The following is a 24,620-nucleotide window of genomic DNA, read 5'->3' on the forward strand; positions in this document are numbered from 1 at the left end:
CGAAAAAATATTTGCTTCAAATCCTGCCTAAGGGCACACTATTGTCTCCCATCCCACATTCAAGTCAAGTCCATGTGTTTGTCTGATTTTAAATAGTTGTGATTTGTATCAATAATTTAGTATTGAATTGAGGCTACATTTGTGATTGGCTGTGTGCGCTGGAGGAGGCCGGAGTGGGTGGGGAGTTTAAGAGTCTCTGCCTGCCTCCAGTCTCGTCTCCGGTCATAGCGACAGGCTGAGCAGCAGCAGCAGCAGCAGCAGCATCATCGTCTGCATCAGCATCAGCAGCAGCGGAGGAGGAGGAGGAGGAGGAGCAGCAGGAGGACACGCAGAGAAGGAGATCCGAGCGCATCCCAAAGTTTGAGGCTGCAGCTTGTCCGGGAACAGAAGACACAGTTGGAGCAGATTATGGAGAATCAGGTTTGTAAATTTCAAAATATCTTTACAAACACACTCATAGTGCATGCATTGTTTAAAAAAAAATAAAAAAAAAAATCAGCGCAAATGTGACGAACATGCATTTAGAGAAGTGCGATATGAAACACGTTTTTTTTTTAAAGATGCTCTGTTGTAAAGTTTCCGCGTCGTCGATTCCTTTTATTTGTGTCAAACTTTAGAAAGTCGTCCTCTCACTACAGATGCTCTATTCTCTTTCAGACAAGTCAAGTCTGCCAAACCTCTATTAGCTGATCACAACAGCACCACTGCCAAAAAGCAGCAGTAAACGCTTCTGTTGTTTTGGAAATGAACATGAGAGATGTTCGATATGTGGCCTTGATGAGACAAAGTTTTACATAAAGATGTCAGAGCAACACCTTGCATTTTTTGCAGACTACCCCCCCAATGTGATCCCTATATCAACTGCATGGATAAGGGCCTCTTGTGTCATCTCAATAATTGGTATATTCTGGTCATTTATACCTCTTTGGACAAATGTAATTATTGATCTACTTGATTTGTCAATATTAGATCAGGACTTGGCTTGTAACTGGAGGGTTGGTGGTTTGAATCACAACAAGCAAGGTGCCCAATCTCCATTGCTCCCAATTGACTGGGTTAATAAGACACAAAGAAATTGACCCCAGCGAGTAGGTACGCCTTGTGATTGTCCCAAGCCTGGATAAATGGGGAGGCTTGCGTCCGGACGGACATCCTGTGTAAAAATATCTGCCAAATCAAATATGCAGATCACTGAAAAAGCAGGTGATAGTCTGTGGCAGCCACTAGAGAGAAGAAGAGCCGAAATAAAGAAGTAGATCGGGAGCATAGAGGAGCACTCCTTAATATGGCTACCAGAGGTTTTTTGATTAATTGAAACATAAAACCCACCAGGTCCCCACATCATCCACCAATTTGCCATGAAATGACAGTGCTTTCACTGCCTTTGTTCACCTCCATCCTTGAAATACCTCAAAAATCAAAATGTCATTTACCTTGCTGTTATCATTGTTAGGTGCATAAAAGAATATAAATGAAGTAATGCTAACTCTAAAGATTAAAGATGTGCTTTCAGCTGAACTTAATGTTTCCATGATGAAGTGCACGTTTCCAATATCATTTCATTTGACAGTTTCTAATTTCTGATTGTTCCCCCGTTGGTAGTTTAGATGAAGTTGTGTAAGAGTAAGTAGTGGAAAAGGTGAAAAATGCAGCTGTTTAAAATACCACAGCTCTGCTCTCGCCACATTTTAAAGAACGCAATTTTTCCTCCTTAAGGATATAAAGGATATAAAATTTCATCAGCCGTGATTCATCTGCTAAATTAATGTTGTGTGTAGATTTTCATGAACCAATCCACAGATTAAAGTGTGTACTTGCAGAAATCAGTGTGATCCCTATTGTCCTTGTGCAAGCTGTTCACTAAAGGGTTAAAGCTTAGAATGTATAACAAAAAGACCACAATTCTACATTAAAATCATCTAATTAGGTCAGAGCTCAGGGGTTCCTGAATCAGGCTGTGAAAAGCTGTAAGAAGCAAGTCAACTGAATTGTGTTTTGTATAATCTTTTTCCCTTTGAATGTCATTTTTTTTTTTAAATTATATATCACAATGGAATTTATACATGTGTGTGTGTTTTTTATACTGTGGTTGATGTATGATTTTACTGTCCTTTACTTATGTTGACGACAGTGTCTGTAAATTTAGCAAACAAGTAAACAATGAGCTGATGACTGGCGACCAAAGACCAGGCCTAGTCTTAATGAAGCTGATGCAGTGACCTCTCTTGGTTAGACATGTGTTTGAGGTTTTACTAGCAAGCTTGTGCTGGTCTACTGGAACATGTCAGGTTTTGCCCTGTTACAGTTATATCCTCATGAACAGCTTTAGAAAATGTGCTCACTGATGAGTTTTGCCATTTGCTAAAGAACAATATAAAAGTAAATAAAGTCCCCTCTAGACCCAATCATATTTTATGTCCCCCTGAGAACGGGGCACCATTGCTCCTCTTCAATTTGTGTAATTCTCTGCAGCAGGACTGAATTATTTCTTTTCCTCTGAAAGCCTGGTAGAAGCACAGGGTAGGTCAGATGCACACGTCCTAAATAGCTAGCATCCTAAATCCTAAACAGTCTATCTGTACCGCGTTGCCACTGCATTTATCTTATCTGTGATCTGCTGTCACCTCGGTTTGTGTAATTTGATCCCGTTTGTGAATAGAGGTGTGTGTTTTGGCCTGTCCTGCACCCTATCATTTACCCACCAGGACTCTGAAATCTGTGCCAGGCTTTGGATGCACCATGGCCTTCCTGGACGCCCACATCCGTATTGTCTCGTGTTACGGTGACAACTGCTGAATAATTAAATGTGCCTTCTTAACAGTAATGAGTAATGTGAGTTTGTGTTTGTATGTGGAATCTGACAGAGGTAGAGGGTTCAGATTAAAGCTTTGAAGGTCACTCTGTCATTCAGGGTTCCATATTGTTGACAGTGAGACTGTAAAGGTGTTGCCAAATGAATACTTTTGAAGGTATCACAGTCCTCTGTAATGCACTTGGCACATGTTCAGAAACTGTACATTTAAAAGCTTTTGATGCCTCATCTGTGCAGTTGCTGCCCTGAGCAATAACCTCAACCCGACAATGTTGCTGTTGTTTTCATTTATTAATAACTCAATACCAAGTGTTCATTCAGTTGCTGAGCTGGCAAGATGCAAGAAATCTCAAGAAATCAGCATTGTTAGACCAGTGGAGTGAAATACTAGAGCATTTTACAGAGACGTTCATAGGAAACTTAAGACATTTAAACCTTTATTATCACTTTTGGTATCCAAAACCACAGGGCCCCTTTCTTAGTGATAGACAAAACAGAAAAGTGAACACTCAACAATCCAGGAAAGGTCAGTGTTCTACCAAGAGCTGAATCTCTATAAGGTTAAGCAGCTTTGAACTTTAAGAGGTTTTACTTTAATCAACAGTAGAGGCAGACACATTTTATTTAAGTGTCTGATAACCATTGATTTTTCTTTTGTTACCAAACACTCCACAGACTGTGGAAAGGCAATATTTAAAAATTGTTCATTCAGTTCATTTTTTGTCAATAGAGAGTAAAATGTACTTTATTAACTGTTGAACACTGGGGTAAAGCGGATAGGCAGGAAGCTGTCAGTGTCATCATGTAATGAACTGTAATGAGAGGAGAGATGGAAGGGAAAGAGAAAACCAGGTGGATTTATCTCTCAGCCTCACACTCACGTCAGCATATACAGTATTACATTAAGCACATTAGCAAATCAGGCTCTCCACCACACAGCCGCCTCGCTCTGTGTCACTGCCAATGTCTGCGCTAACGCTTAATATCTTACATCATTTATTCTCCGTTGCTCACCAAAGTGGTTGTTTTATTAAATTGTTCAGGCTTGGTGTAAAAGCAGCTGAGTGAGGCGCTATGGCCCCTGCACCGTCGCTCTGATGCCATCATTGAAATTCCAGCCTGTAGAACAGTTCAGTGCTGGAACGGCTTTTTCATGTGGAACCACCAAACAAGAAATCACCCGTTCATTTTGTCGTTTTTTGCACCCTGCGATATCAGCACTGTGTTGACATGTGGCAACCTAGCACATGGGGCCACGCAAAGAGGGGGGCCCCCCTCCTGCTCACGTGATCACAGAACCAGTATGGAGATGGACGACACACGGCAAAGTCATCGTTAGTTTTTCCATCCACGACAGGCGAGAGAGAGAGAGAGAGAGAGAGAGAGAGAGAGACGATCCTCCAAGATGTATGTGGTTTTGATTTCCATTGAACATCCCTTGACAAATATTCATCAACCTCATGATCTATTGCACTGTGATAACTGACACTGGCCGCAGGATTTATTGTCTCTCTCCTCAGCTTAGAGATAAACCCCGGAGACTCAGCTCCAAGCACAAGTCTATTAACTCATGTGGGAACACTGGAGGAGGGAACGAGATGAGACCTATTCACTTATTGGAATGAAATCTGCTGATGGACCATGAAATAAAGTGTGCCGATAAGCTCTCCTTTCTTCTGCCCGAGATGTGTTTGGCATTGCTTTTTTTTTTGGGGTCTGTGAGGCTTTAGGGCCTCCTCTGCGCCCCACTGTAAGCCCAGTAATCAAATCAGCTGAACAGACTACCTTCACCTTCACTCCAGCGAGACGGAACGTCCGTGTCTTTGGGATGACTTTTCTTTTGTGTATAATCCGTGCTTAGGAGTTCAACTGGTGGCTCCTATTTCAGTGTGGATCAGAGGCGTCCTCCGCTCCCCGCTGAGCACTTTTTTCAGCCTCACTGTTTGAATCAGCACTTTGCCATTGTTGAGAATTTAAAGCTTCTGTCTCCGATATGGACTCACTGAGAATTGCACCCAGGAGTGCGTGTCATCACTTCCATGGGTGAAAGTCTTCTGGTATGTTTTTTTTTTTTTTTTTTTTTTTTTGCATTGCTGAGTGAAAAGCATTGTTTTACATCCTGGTTTATGGTTTCTCTGATGTCTCAGGTCGTTTCCTTTCACGGTCGACTAAGTTTCTGACCTTTTTTTTTTTTTAATGCTGACTCCGAAAGTCCTGCCACCTTGGATTTGAGCAAGTTTTGTGTGGGCAGGGCATGTAATATATATAAATGTATATATACAGTACTATATATATATATATATATATGTGTACTGTGTAAATATAGCCTTCATCAAGGGTCAGTTGACTGGCTGGCACAGGCTCTGTTCTGTTCCAGTGGATTTGACAGAATGGCTGCCTGATGGAAGGGAAGTGCTGTCTTCTAACTTAAGATTGCTGACATCTCCATATTACTTTACCCCCCCCCCCCCCCCCCCCCCCCCCCCCCACACACACACACACATCTTCCACACACACTTCCATCCTCTCTAATCCACATTTTCCTTTTTCTTTTACACTCCTCCCCAATTTATTTTTTCCTCCTGCTCTTTCCATGTATCTGATTGATGTTACCTGACCCTCTGCATTCCCTGGGCAGCGACAGACCTCTGCTCTGTCCGAACACAGGTGTAAATCATTGGGATTACCATTCCACTCTTCACCTTTGCTCTGTGCTTCTACCATTTCTCTCTCTCTCTCTCTGTCTCCACTTCCTTTGTGCACCTTCAACTCTTACCTCATCTGATCACATCCTACCTCATCACTGGGTTTTTCCACTCTGCCATGTTGCACAGTGGTGATCTTTTGAGGTAAACTGTAGGGATTAAAGTGCAACCTCACATTTGCCCTTGTTGTCCTGTTCCATACCAAACATTCCATTCTATTTCACAAACTCATCCACACTTTCATCCATTAACTGCGGAGCCCTATTTTTGTCCTTTTTGACCTGTAATTTATGAATTAGGATGAAGTTGACCAGACATTCATTGACCCTGAATGTGGAAGTCCATTTTAAACAGAGACCGAGGGCTGAGTGTTGTGAGGAATCTCATAAAATAATGGTCATATACAGCGGCATTGATTGAGGCGGTGGTGGGGGACAGGAGAGAAAGGCAGTTTCCTTTAATGTTTGCCAGTAACCCAGCATCTGTGAGGGAGGTGGCTGGAAGCAAGAAATATGTTTCTGAAGTCTGTGGTGCCTTTGAGTCAGACCCCAGGAGCTTTAGGACAGTAAAAAAAAAAGAATCGCATTTAGAGCCAAGAGAGTCATGACTGTGTAAAATAAAAAGTAAAAAATCACAAATAGGTTCACTGTGTGTGCATGCATTGGTTATTTTATAGCGGATACTATTTTCTATTAACAGCAGAGTTTCTGCATATAGTGAGGACCTATTTGATGATCAAGTGTCATGATGTGATTTTTTTGTGAAAATAAAACACCTCGTGGCAGTTTAATGACTGTAAAGTAAAAAGTAAAACATATCCTTTTGAATGCTGTGTAGCACATTTTGAGCCCACGTAGTCCGTGTTTTGTTCTGTAGCCTCTTCCAGTCGTCAGATGAGGTTAAACAGTGCTAATTAAGCCGATCAGCTGGACACCAACAGAAACATACCTGCACTGCGCACAGGAAGTGATTCGTTTAAGTCAAGACAGACGGCGACAACAGTAAATTTGTGCGAGTAAAGTGAGGCGACTGCAAACAAGTTGGAGTATGAACGAAAAACTCCCAAGAAGCATCCATGACAAAAAGTTTTAGAAGTGAATTCTCCAAAAAAAACCTGGTGGTTCAGCAGTTTGACAGGACAAAAGCTTCTTCTTCCTCGATGCTGCCGCTGTGTTCACACAACCGCTCCCTCAGTCAGGTCTGATAGTTTTGCTTGACAGAGCTAATTTTAACACGACGGATGCAAGAAACATATATTGCTACGTTTGTTGGCACGTGATGGGCTTATGTTGCTGCATCTGTGTGTGTTTTGCTCACCAGCAGGAAGTGATTTTTTCTGTGTCCATATATGGCATCCTGCTGTCATCACTGTATTTTGACAGTTAGTACATTTACAGTTTTGAAGGATCTTGATCAGCAGCAGCCTCCAGTTTCTCCAAAGATGTACAGGAATATTTCCCAGTGTTCAGTCAGACATACAGTACTGACCCTTCAGGTTGTCATTCAGAGTGACACGGAACAACTGGGAAAAGGGATGAGCCCTAATAATTGGAAACTAATTAAGATGGAATTCCCTATACGCAACCTTCCTGATGAGCGGACCTAGTTTGGAGCTACGTGCAGTCTGCCATGCAGCAGTTGTCGCTGTCAGGGCAGAACCTCAGCTGTATCTTAATCAGGCTGTGTTGCATTTAGGTAAAACAGGAAGCTTGTCCTGTTCAAAATGAATACTGATCAGAAAATCATGAATATTTCGAATATTGATGGAGGAGTGACCTTGAAAATCTCTGAATATGCTGATAGGGAAAAAAGATTGCGTGTTCATCTGGGCTTGTGATAAAATGATAGATGGCAGGCGGCCATGGATGTTGGACGTTGGAATTTTTCTTTTCCCTTTTCCCCTCCATTTGTCTTTTCTTCTCTTATCTCCACCACTTGTTCATTTCTCCTGGTGCTCTTCTGTGTGCTGATGTGAACACTTTTGTGTGTTACAGTGTTAACATTAGCAGTGAGCTATTGTCTTTCCTCTTTGCAAACATTTTGACAGTGAGATCCATACTCCAACCTGACTACGAGTGAGCCGTGGGAAAGTATGTGTTCATGTCGATGGACGCGTCCTTAAAGGACGCATTAATGCAAAATGTAATGCCCTCCGTGTTGTGTCACTGTCCCTTTTTAGATTTAAAAGGTCAGCATTCTAGATTGCGTTCCACTCTCGTGGCATTGTGTCCTTATTTGCATGTACACTCTGTAAAAGAACCGGTTGCTCTCTCTGTCTCTCTCAGTGTGTTTTTATGTCTGTCTCTCACTTTGAAATACATATGTTTTTGTCCAAAATCACGTGTCTATGCAGATCCAAATGACTGGCTGTGTTTGAACCACAGCATATTTAATTGCCCAGCTTTATCACCATTATTGTAACCTCTCACTGTCTGCCAGCCTAATTATGACAGGCTTTCCAATGAGTTGGCAGGTTGTGTAAAGAGAAATGACTCCGCAGACACTTTGTCTCTTTCAGATGCTAAAAATACCTGTGAAGTAATGTCTGTAGATGAGTTTGCATACACACCTGTGTGTGTGTGTGTGTGTGTGTGTCTCCCTCAGAAGATAGCAAAGTGTCTTTGAAGTGCAGGTTAAACTACACGTGTTAATAGTAGATAAGGTTGCTAGTTGGAGAGTGTTTGTTGTTGTGCACAGCTGAAGGTGACCTGGTCCTCATTGATCTCATTAGCCACAGATACGCTGCAAGACGGCAACTCCCAGAGGTGACGAATGAACCAGCACAAAGCAACGCAGTGTCACCACGAAAAGAAAATCAAACGTATCGATAAGTGATTGATGGATGGTATCAGTGTTAAGTATCTTCCAGAGGCCTCCCACTATCTGACAGTATATATAATGCTGCTTACGATGTGCTGGGTCTGTTTTGTAAACAAAGCGTTGTGAGGGGACACACACACGCACACACACACACACACACACACACACACACACACACACACCTGAGCATGTGCATCTCATGCAGCTGCCCTCTGCATTTTCTTCAGGTCCACTTTATCTTTATAAGCAGCAAATTGGAAAAGGGTTCATCCAATTCAAGCAGGCTGTGGCTGTGGCTGGGAACATTAACTCTCTCCTTCTCTTGCTGCTCTTTCCACTTGCTCTCTCTTACTCTTTTTCTTCCCCTTCTCTTTGTTACCGATGGCTAATTACTTTTAGAGAGTGGCTTCACACAGGCTATATATAATGACAAATCCGGCCTGCCTCTGCACTGAATCTTGTGGAGTCTGAGGAGCGGTGCGGTCAGAGGACAGCGGTGGACTGTGGCCCCTTCTTTTGAAAAGACAGAACTTTGCCTTGTGTTGGGGAAACTGATGGAACAGCCAAACTTGAGCCCTGGTTGTAATGCCACACGTTAATGGGAATAACTACAAAAATCAGCAGAACTGTGTGATTTACTGTGCAGTATGTGCATGTAAATGTAATACTGTGTCAGTCGGCATAGCTTGACCAATGGTTCTGTGAGGAGAGCCCTACAGAGTGTGACTGTGTTTAATTGCATCTTTCATCTACAATACGTGAACTGTGTGTGTGTGTGTGTGTGTGTGTGTGTGTGTGTGCTTGTGTGAGAAGAAGTGGCTGTTTAAGGGCTTTTCAATGAAGACTAAGCAGCGTCTGCTTCACTTCCCGCCATCTCAGGGGTCTTGTCTGCGCTTTGCAAAACTGTTGTGGAGAGGAAATGGAGTGGGCAAAGAACTAATGCGTGTCGACTGAGACAAGGCTGATGGACGACACAGTGTGAGTGAGAGAGGATGACGCCGACGGTGGGGAGAGACTTAACGAGGAGGAAAATAAGCTGAGCAATCTCTGTCTGTCCTCCCTCTCCCTCCCAATGACTTATTCACACACATGCAGACACACACGTTTGCACAGCTGTTCTTCTTAGGACACTGCATTGACCTCCATTCATTCAGACAGCCTAAGCAAAGGTTTGTCCCTAATCTTAAACATTAGGAGTCAATGCCTAACCCTAACCTTAACTAACCACAACTCAAATCACACACACTTGGGGAACCATAACTGAACTACATGACCATTCTCCCCCCCCCCTCTCTCTCGCTCTCTCTCAGATGATGAGTTAATGAGACATAATGGAGAAAGGCTGCCACTAGATAATTACAGGTTGGATAGGATCGGATGGGGAGGTTATGTTTGTAGCTTTTAGCTGCTCCGCCCGCATTCACAATGGAAATGATCACACTGTGTGGGTTTCATCAGCAATGTTCTATTTTCTGTGTGTTTGCTGCTCGTACTTGAGTTTCAAGTACCTCTCTATCTACATGTACTCTCCCTCTCTCTCTCGTTCTGTAGCCAACTAGCCATGATGATGCCAATATAAGTTGTCATTGCAGGGAAAAACCAGGCTTGGGTATGTGGGATTACTGTTGTTGCTTAATTAGGCATCTTTGATGGAATTGAGTTTCTCACGTTTCTCCCGTGTTCTCCTATTGTTGTCATGTCTTGTTTCATATCATTCCTCGTGCAAGACACGTTAATCTACTATTTTATATCATTTTCTTTTATTTCCTTCTGATTTAGTGATAGCTGCGCCCAAAGCCAGTCTCTCATAATAATGTAAACGTTAAAAGTGTGAGAATTTGGTTTTAAAGTTGGGTTTTAAGAAAAAGTATCAACAGTGTTGATGAATGGACTTCCTGATAGAATGGAGTTGATATTGTCCTTGAAAGCACTTTCAAGGTTTCTGACCTATTTTGGGAGTTTTGCAAGTTTCATCAGTCAGAGGGCAAACAGAGAGAGAGAGAGAGAGAGAGAGAGAGAGAGAGAGAGAGAGAGAGAGAGAGAGAGAGAGAGAGAGAGAGGAGGGAGAGAGAGAGAGAGAGAGAGAGAGCAGATCTGTTTGTACATTTACAAAAGTGCACAATCATTCACAGTGCTTCCTCCCAGGTGTGTCATCCTGCTACCAGCCTGAGTCCAATGCACCCCCAGAGTCACTGACTGATAAAGTAACAGATAGAAGACTTTTGAAAGGAAGAGAAGAGAAAAAGGGAGGTGATAACATGTATGGAAAAGACATGCTGCCATAGTCATGCAGTGGATAGTATGAGTTGAGTCGTCTTTCTTCATTAATATAATGCATTCAAATGGACTTTTAATCTCTTCACAATAAAAAAAAGTAGTTGCTATCAACACCTCTTGCACAGGCACACACACACACACATAGAGAATAATCTCCATATCTCATGTATCGTGTTTGTCTAAGCAAAGCACACAAACATGGTTTGCATATCATGTTTGCTAAATGATTTGAAACCTGGTCTGCAATGGGAGAACATGATCTTTTATTAATGAGGCTCCAACACACTCAGTCTTGCCCTCCATCATGTGAGCAGATGATTGAAGGGGTCAACAATTGAACAAATGGCCCAGTGTTACACTGCACTGACAAATGAGGGTGATGTCATGTGGTATCTGCTTTTATAATCATGCATCCATTACTGCTAATGTGGCTGTAATGACACCATAATCAGCGCCCTCACTGTGCGTCGTTGCAGAGGATGCTGTGTTCTCCTGCAGATGGATCATGTCACTCTCACTTACTGAGCAGAGAGTCATAACGTTCATTTACCATCAAATGATGAAATCAGGAAGGAATGACTTAATCCTGTCCTTATGGTCCACATTAGAAACATCTGTCTGGCTGATGTTATATCAGAGATTATAGGTAGGGTATACAGTATGTTTGTAATCCGGTCCATTCTGCGTGTGCTAAAAATGTTTACATATGCAGCCCTAGCCTCTGTGTTAGTTGTTAGTAGCGGTGTCATTGCTAAAGAAGAAGAACAAAATGACAGTGCACGACACATTAACCAAACAAGCAACATAAAAGTGCTTAGTTAAGTTAAAAACACAACACGACACCAGACGTCAGCAAAAAGGGGCTATAATGTTGTGCACAGGACAGGGGAAGAAGAAGAAAGGGGCATTGGGAATATAAGAGTCTCTAACTGTACGCATTTCCTGGAGCAAGTCATAAACATCAGCATTTGTGACTCAGATGAGACAATGTAATCATTATCCTGCCTTCTACTATTGATTGATGGGAGGACACTTTACAAAACTGCTTCTAAGTGTTTCTAAAGGAGATTTTGAAATAGTTCATTTAATTTCCTCTCTAACCATGTGCTGCCTTTATTTTCAGGTGGTGATTTAGAAGAAGCCCCAGAGATTCTGCGGCTAAACCAGCAATATCTGACCATAAGAAGTCACATCGTTAACATCCTTCTGTCATGTCGAGACAGCTGGAGGAGCTGCGTGGACAGATTCTGCCTTCACTGGACTAAAGGTTGAACCGGATGGAGCCACTTTTCTTTTGACTGACACCAAACACAGAAAACCTTTAGCTTCCCATTCATTTCCTACCTCTTGCTGCTGGAAGGGAGAGAGGTTGTTTTTTGAGGAGATCATCCCAAAGGGAAACAGTGAAAGTAACTCATAACAACACCTGACAGCTCTCTGACCCACTTATCACGCTTCAGCTATCGGCACTGAAGGAGAAGAACTTTGGGTATTTAGCAGGAAACTTCAGCGATGAGGTGATGCGCTGTTTAATATTCAGGGCCATTGATCGGCTGACCTCGTGTTATAATTAGCCACACACTTACACTTATACATGTGCGCTCACAGATAAACACCTGCCAGCCTCTGCAGATGCTTTAAATAGCCTTGTGGGGTTTTTATAACACTTGTGTCTGGCTCGTGGTTCACTGACATAACACCCAGTCACACGGATCAACTGCAATACACATGGTGTTAGATGCCCACGTGTGTACACCATTAGCTCCCGCATGGAACACTGACCTTGACTGTGATCAGAAGTGTTTGTGTTTGGATGAGCACGAGGTAGCGTCACATCCTGTCTGCTCAGATTAAGAGTGAGAACTGACGTGGCAGAGAAACAAAAACATTACTGTCAGGTGGGCCGCTCAAGCTAGAAGCCATAGATTTCCAAATAATGTGACACTAAAAGTTAGTCAATATTAACTGGAAATTGTGTGTGTGTGTGTGTGTGTGTCTGTCACAGTGTCAGAGCACATTAAGGCCAGACATGTTTGAGTCATGTCACGCTGACTGACCTTGATTTGACAAAATAAACTGGCCACCAGAGGAAACCGTTCTTGTTAATTATCTGCTGAATTAGGCTGTTAAACTTCATCACCCAACAAACAGGGTCTACAATATAAAAACTTGTAAAGCATCTTTTTTTTTTTCTGCCTCTCAATCAAACTCCCCGTCTCCAGTTTGGCATTTTCACTGCACTGACCCTCATGAGCACCTTCACTTCTTTCTCATCAACTCCTCCCAACACACCAACCATCCAGTCAGTGTGTAAGCCCTGCCTTCGGGTCCCGTGGAGGATGAATGATGTGCCCACTCTTGACTATGAGTTGCTGCTGTCCCCGGCCAGCTCCTCTCTCCCCGGCAGTCCTGGTGGTGGCAGCAGCAGCCCCCCTTTGGTCCTGGTGGGTGTGGACGCTGAGCAGCGTACTGCCTTGGCCTTCGTCGGCCTCCTCATGCTTTTCCTGGTCTTCCTGCTGGTCAGGTGCTTCAGGATCCTGCTGGACCCCTACAGCCGCATGCCTGCATCATCCTGGACTGACCACAAGGAGGGGCTGGAGAGGGGTCAGTTTGATTATGCACTGGTGTAGGGTGATGTTTCAACAGGGTGTTGATGTTTCATGGTACACAGACAGGGTAGCATACATAGTGGAACTTAGAATTGGACATGGAAAGTAACGTGAATGCTCTGTAAGGGGGAGGTTTGCCTGATGTAACTGCAGTCTGTGTAAATATGAGGCTGCAGTATCTTATCCAACTATAACAAGTCTGATTCAATACGAGCCACACCCTGCAAGGCAAGCACTCACCCAAACCCAAGTGTGTGAACATGGAGAAAAAAAACAAAAACCCCTGAAATAATAAGCTGCACAGCTGCCTTAACCTGAACTAATGTATGAGGCTAACATTACAACATCACTTTAGGGCTAGGTTTTACAAATTCCAGTGCTTTTCGATCACAACGTAGTTTGACGCCTCATTTGTGATGAAGACACAGGAGTTTACACGGAAGCAGATGCCCCTTTAACGAATCAAGGTCCATTACAAAGTGTCTATAACATAGATTCTGTGTCAGTGCTGATTAAGTTGCACAAAGCCTCGACGTGTTTCGACGTTAGATATCGATCCCGCAGTTTACGTCTCCAAGAAATCCCGTCCGTGTATGTTTCGTGTTACCGTCTATAACCAAGAAGCCATACTGAAAATATATAATCTCTTATTACTGCAAGTAGAATATTTCCTGTCCTTTGCTTTAGTTAGCCTGCCAAGTGTGGTGATGAAGCAAACTACTTTTAGGCAAAAAAGCTTTATTTTTCTATTCCTGACTCAGGTTTGGGAGTCTCCTTTTTGCTATTTTCCTCTCTCTGAAGCGATCCTTAGACAGTAGGTTTTTGAAGTAGCCATGCAGTCATGAGGAAGCAAAGCAGGTAGCTTTGCTTGTTTGTGTTTTGTAATCACGTCTTTTTCTGACCGTCTGCTTTGGTTTTTGATACCCTTCAATACATCGGTGAAATTAAAGATCCGACAGACTCTATGGAGGGTCCTCACTGTTCAATGTTGGAGATGAAATAAAGTCATTATTATTTCTCATCACGTGTCACATTTGTCAGCCATGAACAAAGACAAAAAAGGAAAAACTCAGGCACACAGGACTTAAAAATATAACCCACAATACTTTATTGCCATTTATGTCATTGGACAAAAGTGTACAATTTTATATGAATTGCTGTAATCTTACAGACTGCCAGATGGTTTGCTAAATCTTTGGTGTTTGTCTTGCACAAAGATGATCATATTAAAAGAAATTCCACAATGGCTGAATGATTTATTACTCCCTAACTAGTAGATGTGCATCTGGATGATTGTCATTTCAGCTTTCAGCTGGACTTTGGTAAAGCAGATGTCAGGCATGTGCTAGACATTTCAACTGCAGACTCCTTTTTGAATATAAAGCACAAGATATTTCAATGCAAGCAGACAATGACAATATTGTTTCAAGTTTGTCACTGACACTGAGATACAGTATGCACACGCAGCACACTGCATTTTCTTTTAAACATAGTGGCAAATAGGAGAAAAATTACAAACTGACAATAAAGACACAAAGTATACAAAGGTTCCCAGGTTAGAAAAATGGTTATGTGTTATAAACATTGCCTAGGCTGTGGGACAGTGCAGCAACCGTTATTGTAAAGAGAATAAAATATTAATTAGCACCAAAAATCCTTCTTGGGGATGGTTTTGTTGGCTTTAATGGTATTGTACAGACAGTGTACGCTTTTATAATAACAATATTGATTCCTTTCTTTTCTGACATGACTGGTGCCAGGGGTTTTAAATGATTCAGTCAATGATCAACAAGTAGGATGCTGCATTTGCCAAGTTTTGAAACTACAAGCCTTCAGTTGGGTTTACTGTGAGTATTTGGTATGGCAGCCTTGACATAAAAAAAAAAAACATTTCATTTAAAAATATACAATTTAATTTTCAAGAAGCAAGTTTGATAATATTGTTTGTTTTTTTTCAGCACTGAGACAATACAAAAGACAGACAAACACAAAAATAAAACCTAGCAAAAAGAAGTGTCACGTTTGCAATCCAAATTCAAGACTGCACTTTGTTTGTACATCGTAAGAGAGATGGTATCATTATCTAGCACCGTTTTTCTCTTTGAGAGAAATGAAAGATGACCTGACAAATGTTTGCTTGTTTTTCTGTGAGGTTTCGTGTTCACCTGTGCGTGTCCTTACACTGCCAAGCACTACCTTTAGTTACAGCTTAGGTAATGTTAACACGTCATGTACCTTTTAGACCGTCATTGTATTCAGCTGTGTGTCTCTTTTTTTGCGTTGTAAACGAGACCTCCGACATCAAACTCACTGTAAAGTCAAAGAAGTCAGCTAAAGTCAGCTTATTATCAATTTCAGCCTGTGGGCTACAGCACCATTCCTCTGAAGCTTTTTACAATCCAGGTCGCTATCAGGTCCAAACTCAGTGCACCTGAAGTCTTAATCCCTTAAAGGATAAAATACAATGACCTGGTCTATCTTCTTTAAAGTCTACAAGCTAACTGATGTGATCCCTGCGTATGGTGGATGCTGAGGGACACTAGCACCCTCTCTTGTTTTACAGTCAGCATCACAGCATGGTGTCCATACCCGACGAGAGGTACTGAGGTAACCAAACATGACAGCACACACATGCAAACACGTCGATCCCTGCTTGCCACAGCCTGCAGGCAGGTCAGAAAGTCAGTCACATCAGATGGAGAACACAGCAGTTGCTGTTTTCTCGTCTGAGAATTGGTTGGCATCCAGCTATAAAACAGACTGCTACAGACAGAAGAACCTGAAATGCTGTGTAAATGTTGCAGTCCTTCGTGTTAACATTTTAAAACAGCACAAACACATTAAATGACACACTACAATACTGAGAGGGGCAGACGTGACAATCCTTGTTCCCCAGTGTTGTGATTTTTTTTTTTTCCTCCAAGATTACAGAGAGGTGAAAGAGTCCTCAGACCACTATGATAGCACCTGATCCCCGATCTCTACACTCAATATAACTTTAATATTGTTTGTAATGAAAAAATTAATCACTTCAGCTCCTGCACAGTGATTTAAATACCAACATTTTGGCCACTTTTGTTTTGCTTGTCTACAAAAGTGCTTCATGGACTTGTGGGTCATCTGTCTGCTGTTTTGTTTTTACTCAGCGCAGTGGTCCAAGCACAAAGACACCTCTCTGCCATCTATTCCACTGGACAACTCAGTGGAAAAAGAGTGCTAGGTCAGGTAGAAGTGGAGGGGCACTAGAAGGAGTGTAGTCAAGAAAAAAAACATGAACATATAATAACATGAACAGTAACAAAGTGGTAGTGAGTTGGGCTGATTGACTCAGTTTTTCATTGCCCTTGATAACCCCCCTGATGGTGGGGATGGTCCCGCGGGGGGAGGGGGGGGGGGGGTAAGCTGAGAGATGGAATTATTGAATAGAAGGTCAGAATAAAACTCAAAGGCTTTAAAAAAAAAAAAATCAGTCCAGGGACACATTATGAGCTCAGTGCAGGTGGATGTGAAGTTTGATGCGCAGGGCGTTTCCTATTTCTGCTTGTAGGTAGTCACTGTCATGCTGCTTCTCCATCTGGTGTAGTCTTCGGGGCCCAAACAGCGGCAGGCTGGCGATCTCCAGCCGGTAGGATCCTGGTGGAGGCTGCCTCTTGCCAAGTCGGAGCACGCTCTTTCCGTCGCGGCGTTCCAGCAGGCGGAAGTGTTCGTTAGCATTGCCGTGTGTGATGACATAGCGTACGTGGTTTTCCAGAGGCTGCAGGGCAGGCAGAAGCTCAAGCAGAGGCTCCCTGTTGACCAGCGTGGCCAAAGAGAGGTTCATGGGGATGGAGCCCTGAGTGTCCATACTGGCCATGCTCACGTCTGGCTCCTATAGGGAGGACAAGCACAGAATGATGAATTGGTTAATCAGTCAGAAATGAAGCACTCTTGACCCTGGAACTGTCAGGAGGAGCATGAGGAGAGCAGGAAGTGTGTTGACACATGTACCTGGTTTATGTCATTTTTATCAGCGTTGCGCCTGTGTCTTCCATTCTTTCCACCTCCATTGATCTTGCACTCATAGCAGGCCTCATGAGACAGACTGTCATCATCCTCACCCTCCACAAACTCGCCTGAGAAACCTGAGCCTGTTATACAGTGACTGTGGATGGAGACAGAGAGTGAAAGGTCAGTAAACTGAGCATGAGGAGTGTGTGTTTGCCACCCGCAATACTAAAAAACAAGTTCCCTCACCCCTGTCCAGCTCTGTAGAAACCACCAGGACATCCACACAGGTAGCCTCCATCAGTGTTGGAGCAGCCGTAGATACAGGGGTTGCCGCCTGCGGAACATTCATTCACGTCTTGGCAGCCTCCACTGTTCTGCTCAAAGTCAAAGCCAGAAGGACACACACACTTGAAGCTTCCCAGTGTGTTGTAGCAGGAGGCGGAGCCACACACAGATCCTCCCTGACACTCGTTCTCATCTGCAGGCGGAAGGAAAACAGGGTAAATTACTCCTGGAAACATACCAACCCTAACACATTTCTATGATGTGTAAATGTATACATATACAACTGCACACTTTCAGTAAGGCCATAGATTCTCACATGAAACTTGTTTGAAGACCATTTAATTAAGGTCAACAGCATGAACACCTTATGATATTCATCAATATGAGCAGGTGTACAATGTGATAAGAAATGGAGCAACAATAAACTGTAAAAATGATAACATCCGACTGGATAAGAAGCGAAATTACAGACTAGAGCTTTAAGAAACTAATTTATAATGATGAATGAATTAAGAACGAACAGTCTCACAGAGAGACTTTCAAAAACTTTTTTTTTTGTTCATTACTGTCATGAAACTCTGAGTCGGAGTAACTCACCCACACACTGGTTCCACTGGTAGTGCTGCACATAGCCCTGAGGACAGCCGCAGCGAAAGCCTCCCAGCATGTTCTGACAGCCGTGCTGACAGCGATGGTTACTGCTACATTCATCCACATCTGATGAGAAGGAAAATAGAGAGGGTTCTTTTTTATTTATTTCTCTACAACTTTTGTGTCTCCAGCGTCGAGCGCTGACACCTCAGCAGAACTCTCTTTATCCGGGAAAATATCATATGGCGCTCACCTTCACACTCGATGCCAGTGGTGTCCAAGGAGAACCCTTTAGAGCACTCACAATTAAAGCTACCCGCCGTGTTAATGCAAGAGGCCCGAGAGCCGCACGCACTGTTCTGAGCTGCACACTCATTATTGTCTGCAAAAAGAAAGATTTTTTTTTCATTTCTGTCTTTCTTCCAATTTCTCAGCAGAAAAACTACAGCTCTTCTTCTGTCATGTACTCACCGATGCAGGCAGTCTGGTGCTGGGCGAAGCCGGGAGGACACTTGCAGGTGAAGCCTCCGATGGTGTTGACACAGAGGAACTGGCAATTATGCTGCTTTGTCGAACACTCATCCAGATCTTAGAGGGGGAGGACACACCAAAACCAAACTTAAACTTACTAAAATGATGGTAAGTAATGTCTCAACATTATATTTATGTTCATTTGATAATTAATCAATCAATTAATGATGTATATGAGTAAAATGATATATGTACATATATATATACATACATATATATATGTCGGTTTATTAGCAGATCTTTTGGTTTTTATTGCTTACAAATACGTCTTTTATATGTTATATTATATCTTTAGGCAACAGGGTTTCCTGTTTCTGGAGACAGAGCGTGTCATCTTGTACAGACTGAAACTGTGCATTTTGAAGTGAAAGTTTACTGTACTATGCAAACAAAGAAGAACATCTCCACCCCCACAAATCTGATGCATAATAATCTTAATCTTTGTTGCACTCTGCAGTCTCACCATTGGATGCAATTAATTACTGCACACTGGACCTTTAAATGACATTCTACATGATTTATCGTTCTCCACTGACAAATTAACGTTCAGGCACATTAACAAGTGAATCCGTGTACCTTTGCATGTCTTTCCATCTGGCTGTAAGATGTATCCTCTGGGGCAGGAGCAGAGGTAGCTGCCCTCTGAGTTTTTGCACAGGAAGTTACACGGCTTCGGAGACAGAGCACATTCATCCAAATCTGAAATTTACACACAAGGAGATTAAGAATACACAGGACAGCAGCAGATATTGCAAACAAATTGATACCGGTGTTAATCAATGTGTAAGATCAAGAATAACTGGTAACAAGAGAGGATATAGATCAGTCTTACCGATGCAGGAAGTTGCGGTGAAGTCCGTCTTGTATCCCATGTTGCAGTGACAGCGGAAGGATCCAATTGTGTTGATGCACTGACCATTTTGACACAGATCTGGCATCACCTGGCACTCGTTGATGTCTGGAAGTGCAGACACATAACTCAGCAAAGAGCTTCTAGTCTGAGCGTGTCACTAATTATAGAATATATAACCCCTGTTATTGTCGTGCTTCCTCACCTCTTCCATCAGTGGTGTAGCCTGGTCCGAGTGGACACATCCTCTTGTACTGCACAGTACCAGGCAGCGGGCAGAGCTCACATTGTGAACCCCAGCCTCGGCCCATGTTACAGCAACACTCAGACTTAGTCACACTGTTCCTGTTGGTGGACGACTGCTGGCACATCGTCTGCAAAACCTCGGTGTAACAGTAGCCCTTTCTGTTGTCTGAAGGAAAACATAATAATAATAATTACGCTGTAACAGCTGAATTAAAAAACTTAAGTTATAACATCACCACCACCACCACACTTTGTGGTGAACTTACCGATACATTCAGTTCCAGTGGAGCTTGGCTCAAAACCGTCATTGCACTCGCAGCGGTAACTTCCTACTGTGTTGGTGCAGCGTCCATTCTTACAGATGCCAGGCTTGGCGCGACACTCGTTCAGGTCTGCCAGTACATCAGAGCAAAGGGTGAGAGGGTGAAGAGAGTGCAGAGAACAACACAGTAACAACAGCAGCTGTTGTGGACTGAGATAAAACATTGACACTGGCTGAATGTTTTTACTCACCCATACACCCTTCTCCATCTGGTCGCCGCTGCATGCCGGGAGGGCAGATACACATGAAGGTACCAATTAAGTTTTTACAGGTCATGCCCTTGGAGTCACAGTCATCCATACCCTCTGCGCATTCGTCCTGGTCTGGAGGGGGAGAGAGAGGGAGACAGAGAGAGAGACAATAAATCAGTCAGATTAAATTTAAAGTCTTAGGCTGGGTGTATGCAGTGTGTGACCGCTGTAGCACTGATCTACTGTTTTTCCAAATTTGGAGCATGTTTAAAATAGGCTTTGCCATTGAAAATTAAATGTCTGGAATGTCAAGTGGTGAAAAATCTTTTGCTGTGAGATGCACGTGGCTGACGGTGCAAGACTTTCTATTTTCAAAAACAGCCGCACAGCCCCATCATGTGAGGGCATCATGTGACGCTGCTGGTGTTTGAGAATGACAGTAGTGTTAAATCAAAGTGTTCTCTCACCTCTACACATGCGTTGGTCATCTCGCAGCACATAGCCCGCAGGACACATGCACTCATAGGAACCAAAAGTGTTGACACACCGGAAAGCACAAAGCAGAGGATTCTGGGAGCACTCGTTGATGTCTGATAAGAAGAAGAAGAAGGAGGAGAAGAGAAATCACAGGTTTTTAGTCTGTTTTGTCATGTAAAACCACCTTGTGCATATTCTGCTGAGCGTGTGGAGTGTTGATGTGTCAATGACTGACCTTCACAAGTCATCATGGGTCCAGGTTCAAATCCCTCATGGCATGAACACTCAAAACCTCCCACCACATTAGTGCAGGTTCCATTTCCACACGGGTTTCCTATGGAGCACTCATCAGTGTCTGGAAAAGAAGAAGATCAGGGACAGAGGCAATTAAAAGCTGTAATCAATCAATTTTAGCTTTTAAAAATCCTAAAACTAACTATTTAGTCTTTTTAACTGCTGCTGTTTGAGAATAAAAAATCAAAAGAATTGATTCTTCTTATGTGAGTCATGGATTAATGAAAGTGATGCATTGCATCTGCAGGTGATAATAAATGCAGAGAGCAACGCACCAACACAGTTGACTCCGGTGTAATCCAGGTTGTATCCGAAGGGGCATTCACAGCGGAAGGAGCCGTCTGTGTTGATGCAGATACCATTCTGGCAGATGCCTGGGTTATCCAGACACTCATTCATATCTGAAGAGAAGAAAACAAAACACACATTTGCACACTTTCAGAATACACCCCACATCTCCACCACAACCATAACGACTTTTTTGGTTAGAGCAGCACTCACCTTCACGTGCATCGCCCGGTCCAGGCAGGACTCCATGGCCGTAGGGACACAGAGTGTTGAAAGCAGCTGGAGATGAACAGGGAAAGGTCTGATCATGAGAAAGAACTCGGAGAGAGCAAATCTCCACCAAGTCAATACACTCCCTATCTCACGCCACCAAAATGTAATTCCATTTTCCTTGATTCCTGTGTTACTCACCGTCAGTCTCTCGTGGACACAGCTCACAGGGCAGTCCCCAGCCCTCTCCGGGCATCTTGCTGCAGCAGCACTTGGCCTTGGTGGTGTTGAAGGCCTTGGGGACGGAGCATTTGCCCGCGTCGAATTTGGTGAAACAGAAGCTTTCTCTGGTATCTGTAAAAGAGAAAACAAGCTCCAGTAAGCAGTAGTCTATCTGTTATTCATCTCCAGCACTGTCCGCTGTGCCCTAATGTTAACTAACAGCCTCTCCTCTCACCGTAGCAGCGGCGCTTGTTGTCAGAGAGCACGAAGCCTGGCTGGCATGAGCACTGAAAGCTGCCTGGGGTGTTGGTGCAGGTGCCAAACTGACAGATGTTGGACTCCTCACACTCGTTGATATCTGGGAAGAGAGTGGAAAACGGCACAGAGGAAGGTGAGGAGGGGGAGGGCGGATGGAGGGCGGTTGGAGCAGATGCTCCGATCATGAATGTCCCTCATGTTTAATTGCAGTGTTTATCAGGATTGATTTATTGTATGTTAACTCTGTATGTGTGTGTGTGTGTGTGTGTGTCTTACCAATGCACTGGTCATTTTGCACCTCATATCCAGGAGGACAGATACACCTGAAGGAACCATCAAGATTCTGACATGTTCCTGGAGAACACGTCCCAGGCAGACTCACGCACTCGTTGATATCTACGAAAGAAACAGGTAAAAGATTCAAGAGAGAGTGTGTTTGCTGGTGTTTGTGAGACACACACCGGCCACTTTTCTATTTTGACGCTTACCAATGCAATTCTTCCCATCTTGAGTGTTCTCATAACCCTCATGGCAGAGACACTGGAAGGAACCCAGTGCGTTGATACACTGTCCATTCCTGCACACTTGGCCCTGGAGAGCACTGCACTCGTCTATGTCTGTATGAACAGGGACATTGGAAAGATCAGGACTCTGATGTTGTATGTTTATCCAGGCATCACGGCTGTAGCCCTTTGTTACCACAGTTAAAGTTGAATTAAAAAGACATTTGGTTATGAATATACGCTCACATTTTTCTCTATAAAGTCAAAGAACAGTTAGACATCACTGTATGTCTGTCAAAATACACTGCTACAGAAAAAGCAGTGTGTTTTTTATTAGAATTTACAGGTGTAGGTATGTTAAGGCTTTAAGAGAAAGAGGAGTAAAGGATCCATACCCATGCAGTCATTGTTGTGTGTGAGCTCAAAACCAGGGAAGCAGAGACAGTTGTAGGATCCCACCGTATTTTTACAGGTACCATTGCCACACGGCTGTCGGTCACACTCATCAATGTCTAAAAAAGAACAACAAAATATTCAAATTACTACACAAATGGATACTACATGTATTATGACGTACAAGATTCAAATGCATTTAGTAGACATTGAGCGGACGCTTTTATCCAAAGCAACTTACAAAAGAGGAATAAGCTACATAGAAGTAGTCTGATCATAAAATATTATGTCAAATATAATATAATGTGGTAATGATGTGGTCACTGGAGTGTCCTTCTCACCCATGCACATGGTCTGGTCAGCAGAAACCTTGAAACCATTGTGGCAGAGGCAGCGGTAACTGCCCTCTGTGTCGATGCACTCGCCGTGGCTGCACACATTAGGAATCTCCTGGCATTCATTACGATCTGAGAGAAAAAAAATAAACACATTGAAAAGTAGATTTACCGCGTTGACACGGTATAGTCTGTAAACAAATCCCGTCAGATCAGCAGCTGTGACGGTCAGTCACACTTTTATAAATAAACACGGGAAACAAACTGCGTCTCAACTCATACATCTAGCACTACTATTGAACGAGTGAGATTGAAAATGCATCATCTTTCCTGCTCTTCAGTATTTTAAGAACAGAAAACTTCATGAGGCCGGACGGACCGGATGGACTCACCCACACAGGCCCCACTGGGGGACAATTTGAAACCTGGCGAGCACTCGCAGCGGTAGCTTCCTGGAATATTGATGCACTTGGCGTTACGTTGGCACAGGTTATCCCCACTGTTACACTCATCAATATCTGTGAGGGAGGAGGAAACAGAGCGAGAGTGCTCATCAATCACAGGCCCTATAACTGTCTGGTCAGGGCAGTGGACAGCAGGAGAGTAAACACAAGGGCGCCATTTTGGAGCTGATACAGTTGAGACAGTCACTGGCAGGTTCTGGATGATTTAAAGTCGGGGCATGTGCTCCCATTCAGAGCCACTATACTTCTCTTTACAAGGACATAATTCATGTAGGAAGAAGGAGCACTGCAGTTCCGCCGCTGAGTAGACTGCTTGTGCCTTTCGGGCAGTGATCGAGGTGGGATGTAGTGTTTAAAATGGTAGTGTTCCTGCCAGCAGTGAGTATATACTGCATGTTGTATAAGTGACACTTTAAGCACACAGTAATTCAGAAGCACCGTCCAAAGGTGAAGGTGTCTGATTGTGCCCGGGGGCGTTTGTGTGTGCAGAAAAGGAGAGACAGGGAGCAGGATTTAATAATAAAAAGACAGGAACTCATACAAGTGTGTGGATAAAATGACTTTTTTTTTGTTCACAAGTGAACAAAGAGGGGGAGTGAGAGAGAAGAAGTAACTTTTACCTTCACAAATGAGCAGTATGTTGTTGTAACTGAAGCCCATGGGACATTCACAGCGGAAGCTTCCAATCTGGTTTATGCACACTCCACTGGCACAGATACCCGGGATCTCTCTACACTCGTCAATGTCTGCAAGAAGACAACGCAAACAACACTTGCTGTAAAATCTGATTACACTCTTCACCACTACCAATGTTGACCATGCAATGTAAGACTCTTACCAATGGGTTTGCCAGTGTGGATGTCAATGATGAAGCCGGGCGCTTGGTTTCCACACAGTAACTGGTACTCAGCTGAAAGAGTCAGGACAGAGGAGACTGTAGTCAAAAGTAG

General features: G+C 43.3%; 2 protein-coding genes across 2 annotated transcripts in view; one reads left to right on the forward strand and one right to left on the reverse strand.

Moving 5' to 3' along the window:
- Window positions 1–240: 240 nt before the first annotated feature.
- LOC131465222 (cortexin-1-like) lies at window positions 241–14,469 on the forward strand. The gene is made up of 2 exons (XM_058637662.1): window positions 241–420; window positions 11,738–14,469. The coding sequence occupies exon 2, from the start codon at window positions 12,864–12,866 to the stop codon at window positions 13,242–13,244; it is 381 nt and encodes a 126-aa protein (XP_058493645.1). The 5' UTR covers window positions 241–420; window positions 11,738–12,863; the 3' UTR covers window positions 13,245–14,469.
- Window positions 14,308–24,620, reverse strand: part of fbn2b (fibrillin 2b) — a 57,358-nt gene continuing 47,045 nt past the window's right edge. Inside the window, exons 42-65 of the mRNA XM_058637661.1 lie at window positions 24,509–24,580; window positions 24,291–24,416; window positions 23,599–23,724; window positions 23,213–23,338; window positions 22,874–22,990; window positions 22,464–22,592; window positions 22,252–22,371; window positions 21,953–22,075; window positions 21,697–21,849; window positions 21,499–21,564; window positions 21,273–21,398; window positions 20,939–21,058; window positions 20,694–20,816; window positions 20,227–20,358; window positions 19,980–20,105; window positions 19,673–19,879; window positions 19,450–19,575; window positions 19,194–19,316; window positions 18,558–18,674; window positions 18,340–18,468; window positions 18,093–18,212; window positions 17,457–17,688; window positions 17,211–17,364; window positions 14,308–17,091 (exon numbers count right to left, since the gene is read on the reverse strand). Coding sequence (XP_058493644.1) covers window positions 16,714–17,091; window positions 17,211–17,364; window positions 17,457–17,688; window positions 18,093–18,212; window positions 18,340–18,468; window positions 18,558–18,674; window positions 19,194–19,316; window positions 19,450–19,575; window positions 19,673–19,879; window positions 19,980–20,105; window positions 20,227–20,358; window positions 20,694–20,816; window positions 20,939–21,058; window positions 21,273–21,398; window positions 21,499–21,564; window positions 21,697–21,849; window positions 21,953–22,075; window positions 22,252–22,371; window positions 22,464–22,592; window positions 22,874–22,990; window positions 23,213–23,338; window positions 23,599–23,724; window positions 24,291–24,416; window positions 24,509–24,580 — 3,371 coding nt within the window. The 3' untranslated portion in view covers window positions 14,308–16,713. The remainder of the gene's footprint in view (window positions 17,092–17,210; window positions 17,365–17,456; window positions 17,689–18,092; window positions 18,213–18,339; window positions 18,469–18,557; window positions 18,675–19,193; window positions 19,317–19,449; window positions 19,576–19,672; window positions 19,880–19,979; window positions 20,106–20,226; window positions 20,359–20,693; window positions 20,817–20,938; window positions 21,059–21,272; window positions 21,399–21,498; window positions 21,565–21,696; window positions 21,850–21,952; window positions 22,076–22,251; window positions 22,372–22,463; window positions 22,593–22,873; window positions 22,991–23,212; window positions 23,339–23,598; window positions 23,725–24,290; window positions 24,417–24,508; window positions 24,581–24,620) is intronic.

This window comes from Solea solea, chromosome 9 (genome assembly GCF_958295425.1).
Source record: "Solea solea chromosome 9, fSolSol10.1, whole genome shotgun sequence".
Classification (NCBI taxonomy): Eukaryota; Metazoa; Chordata; class Actinopteri; order Pleuronectiformes; family Soleidae; genus Solea; species Solea solea.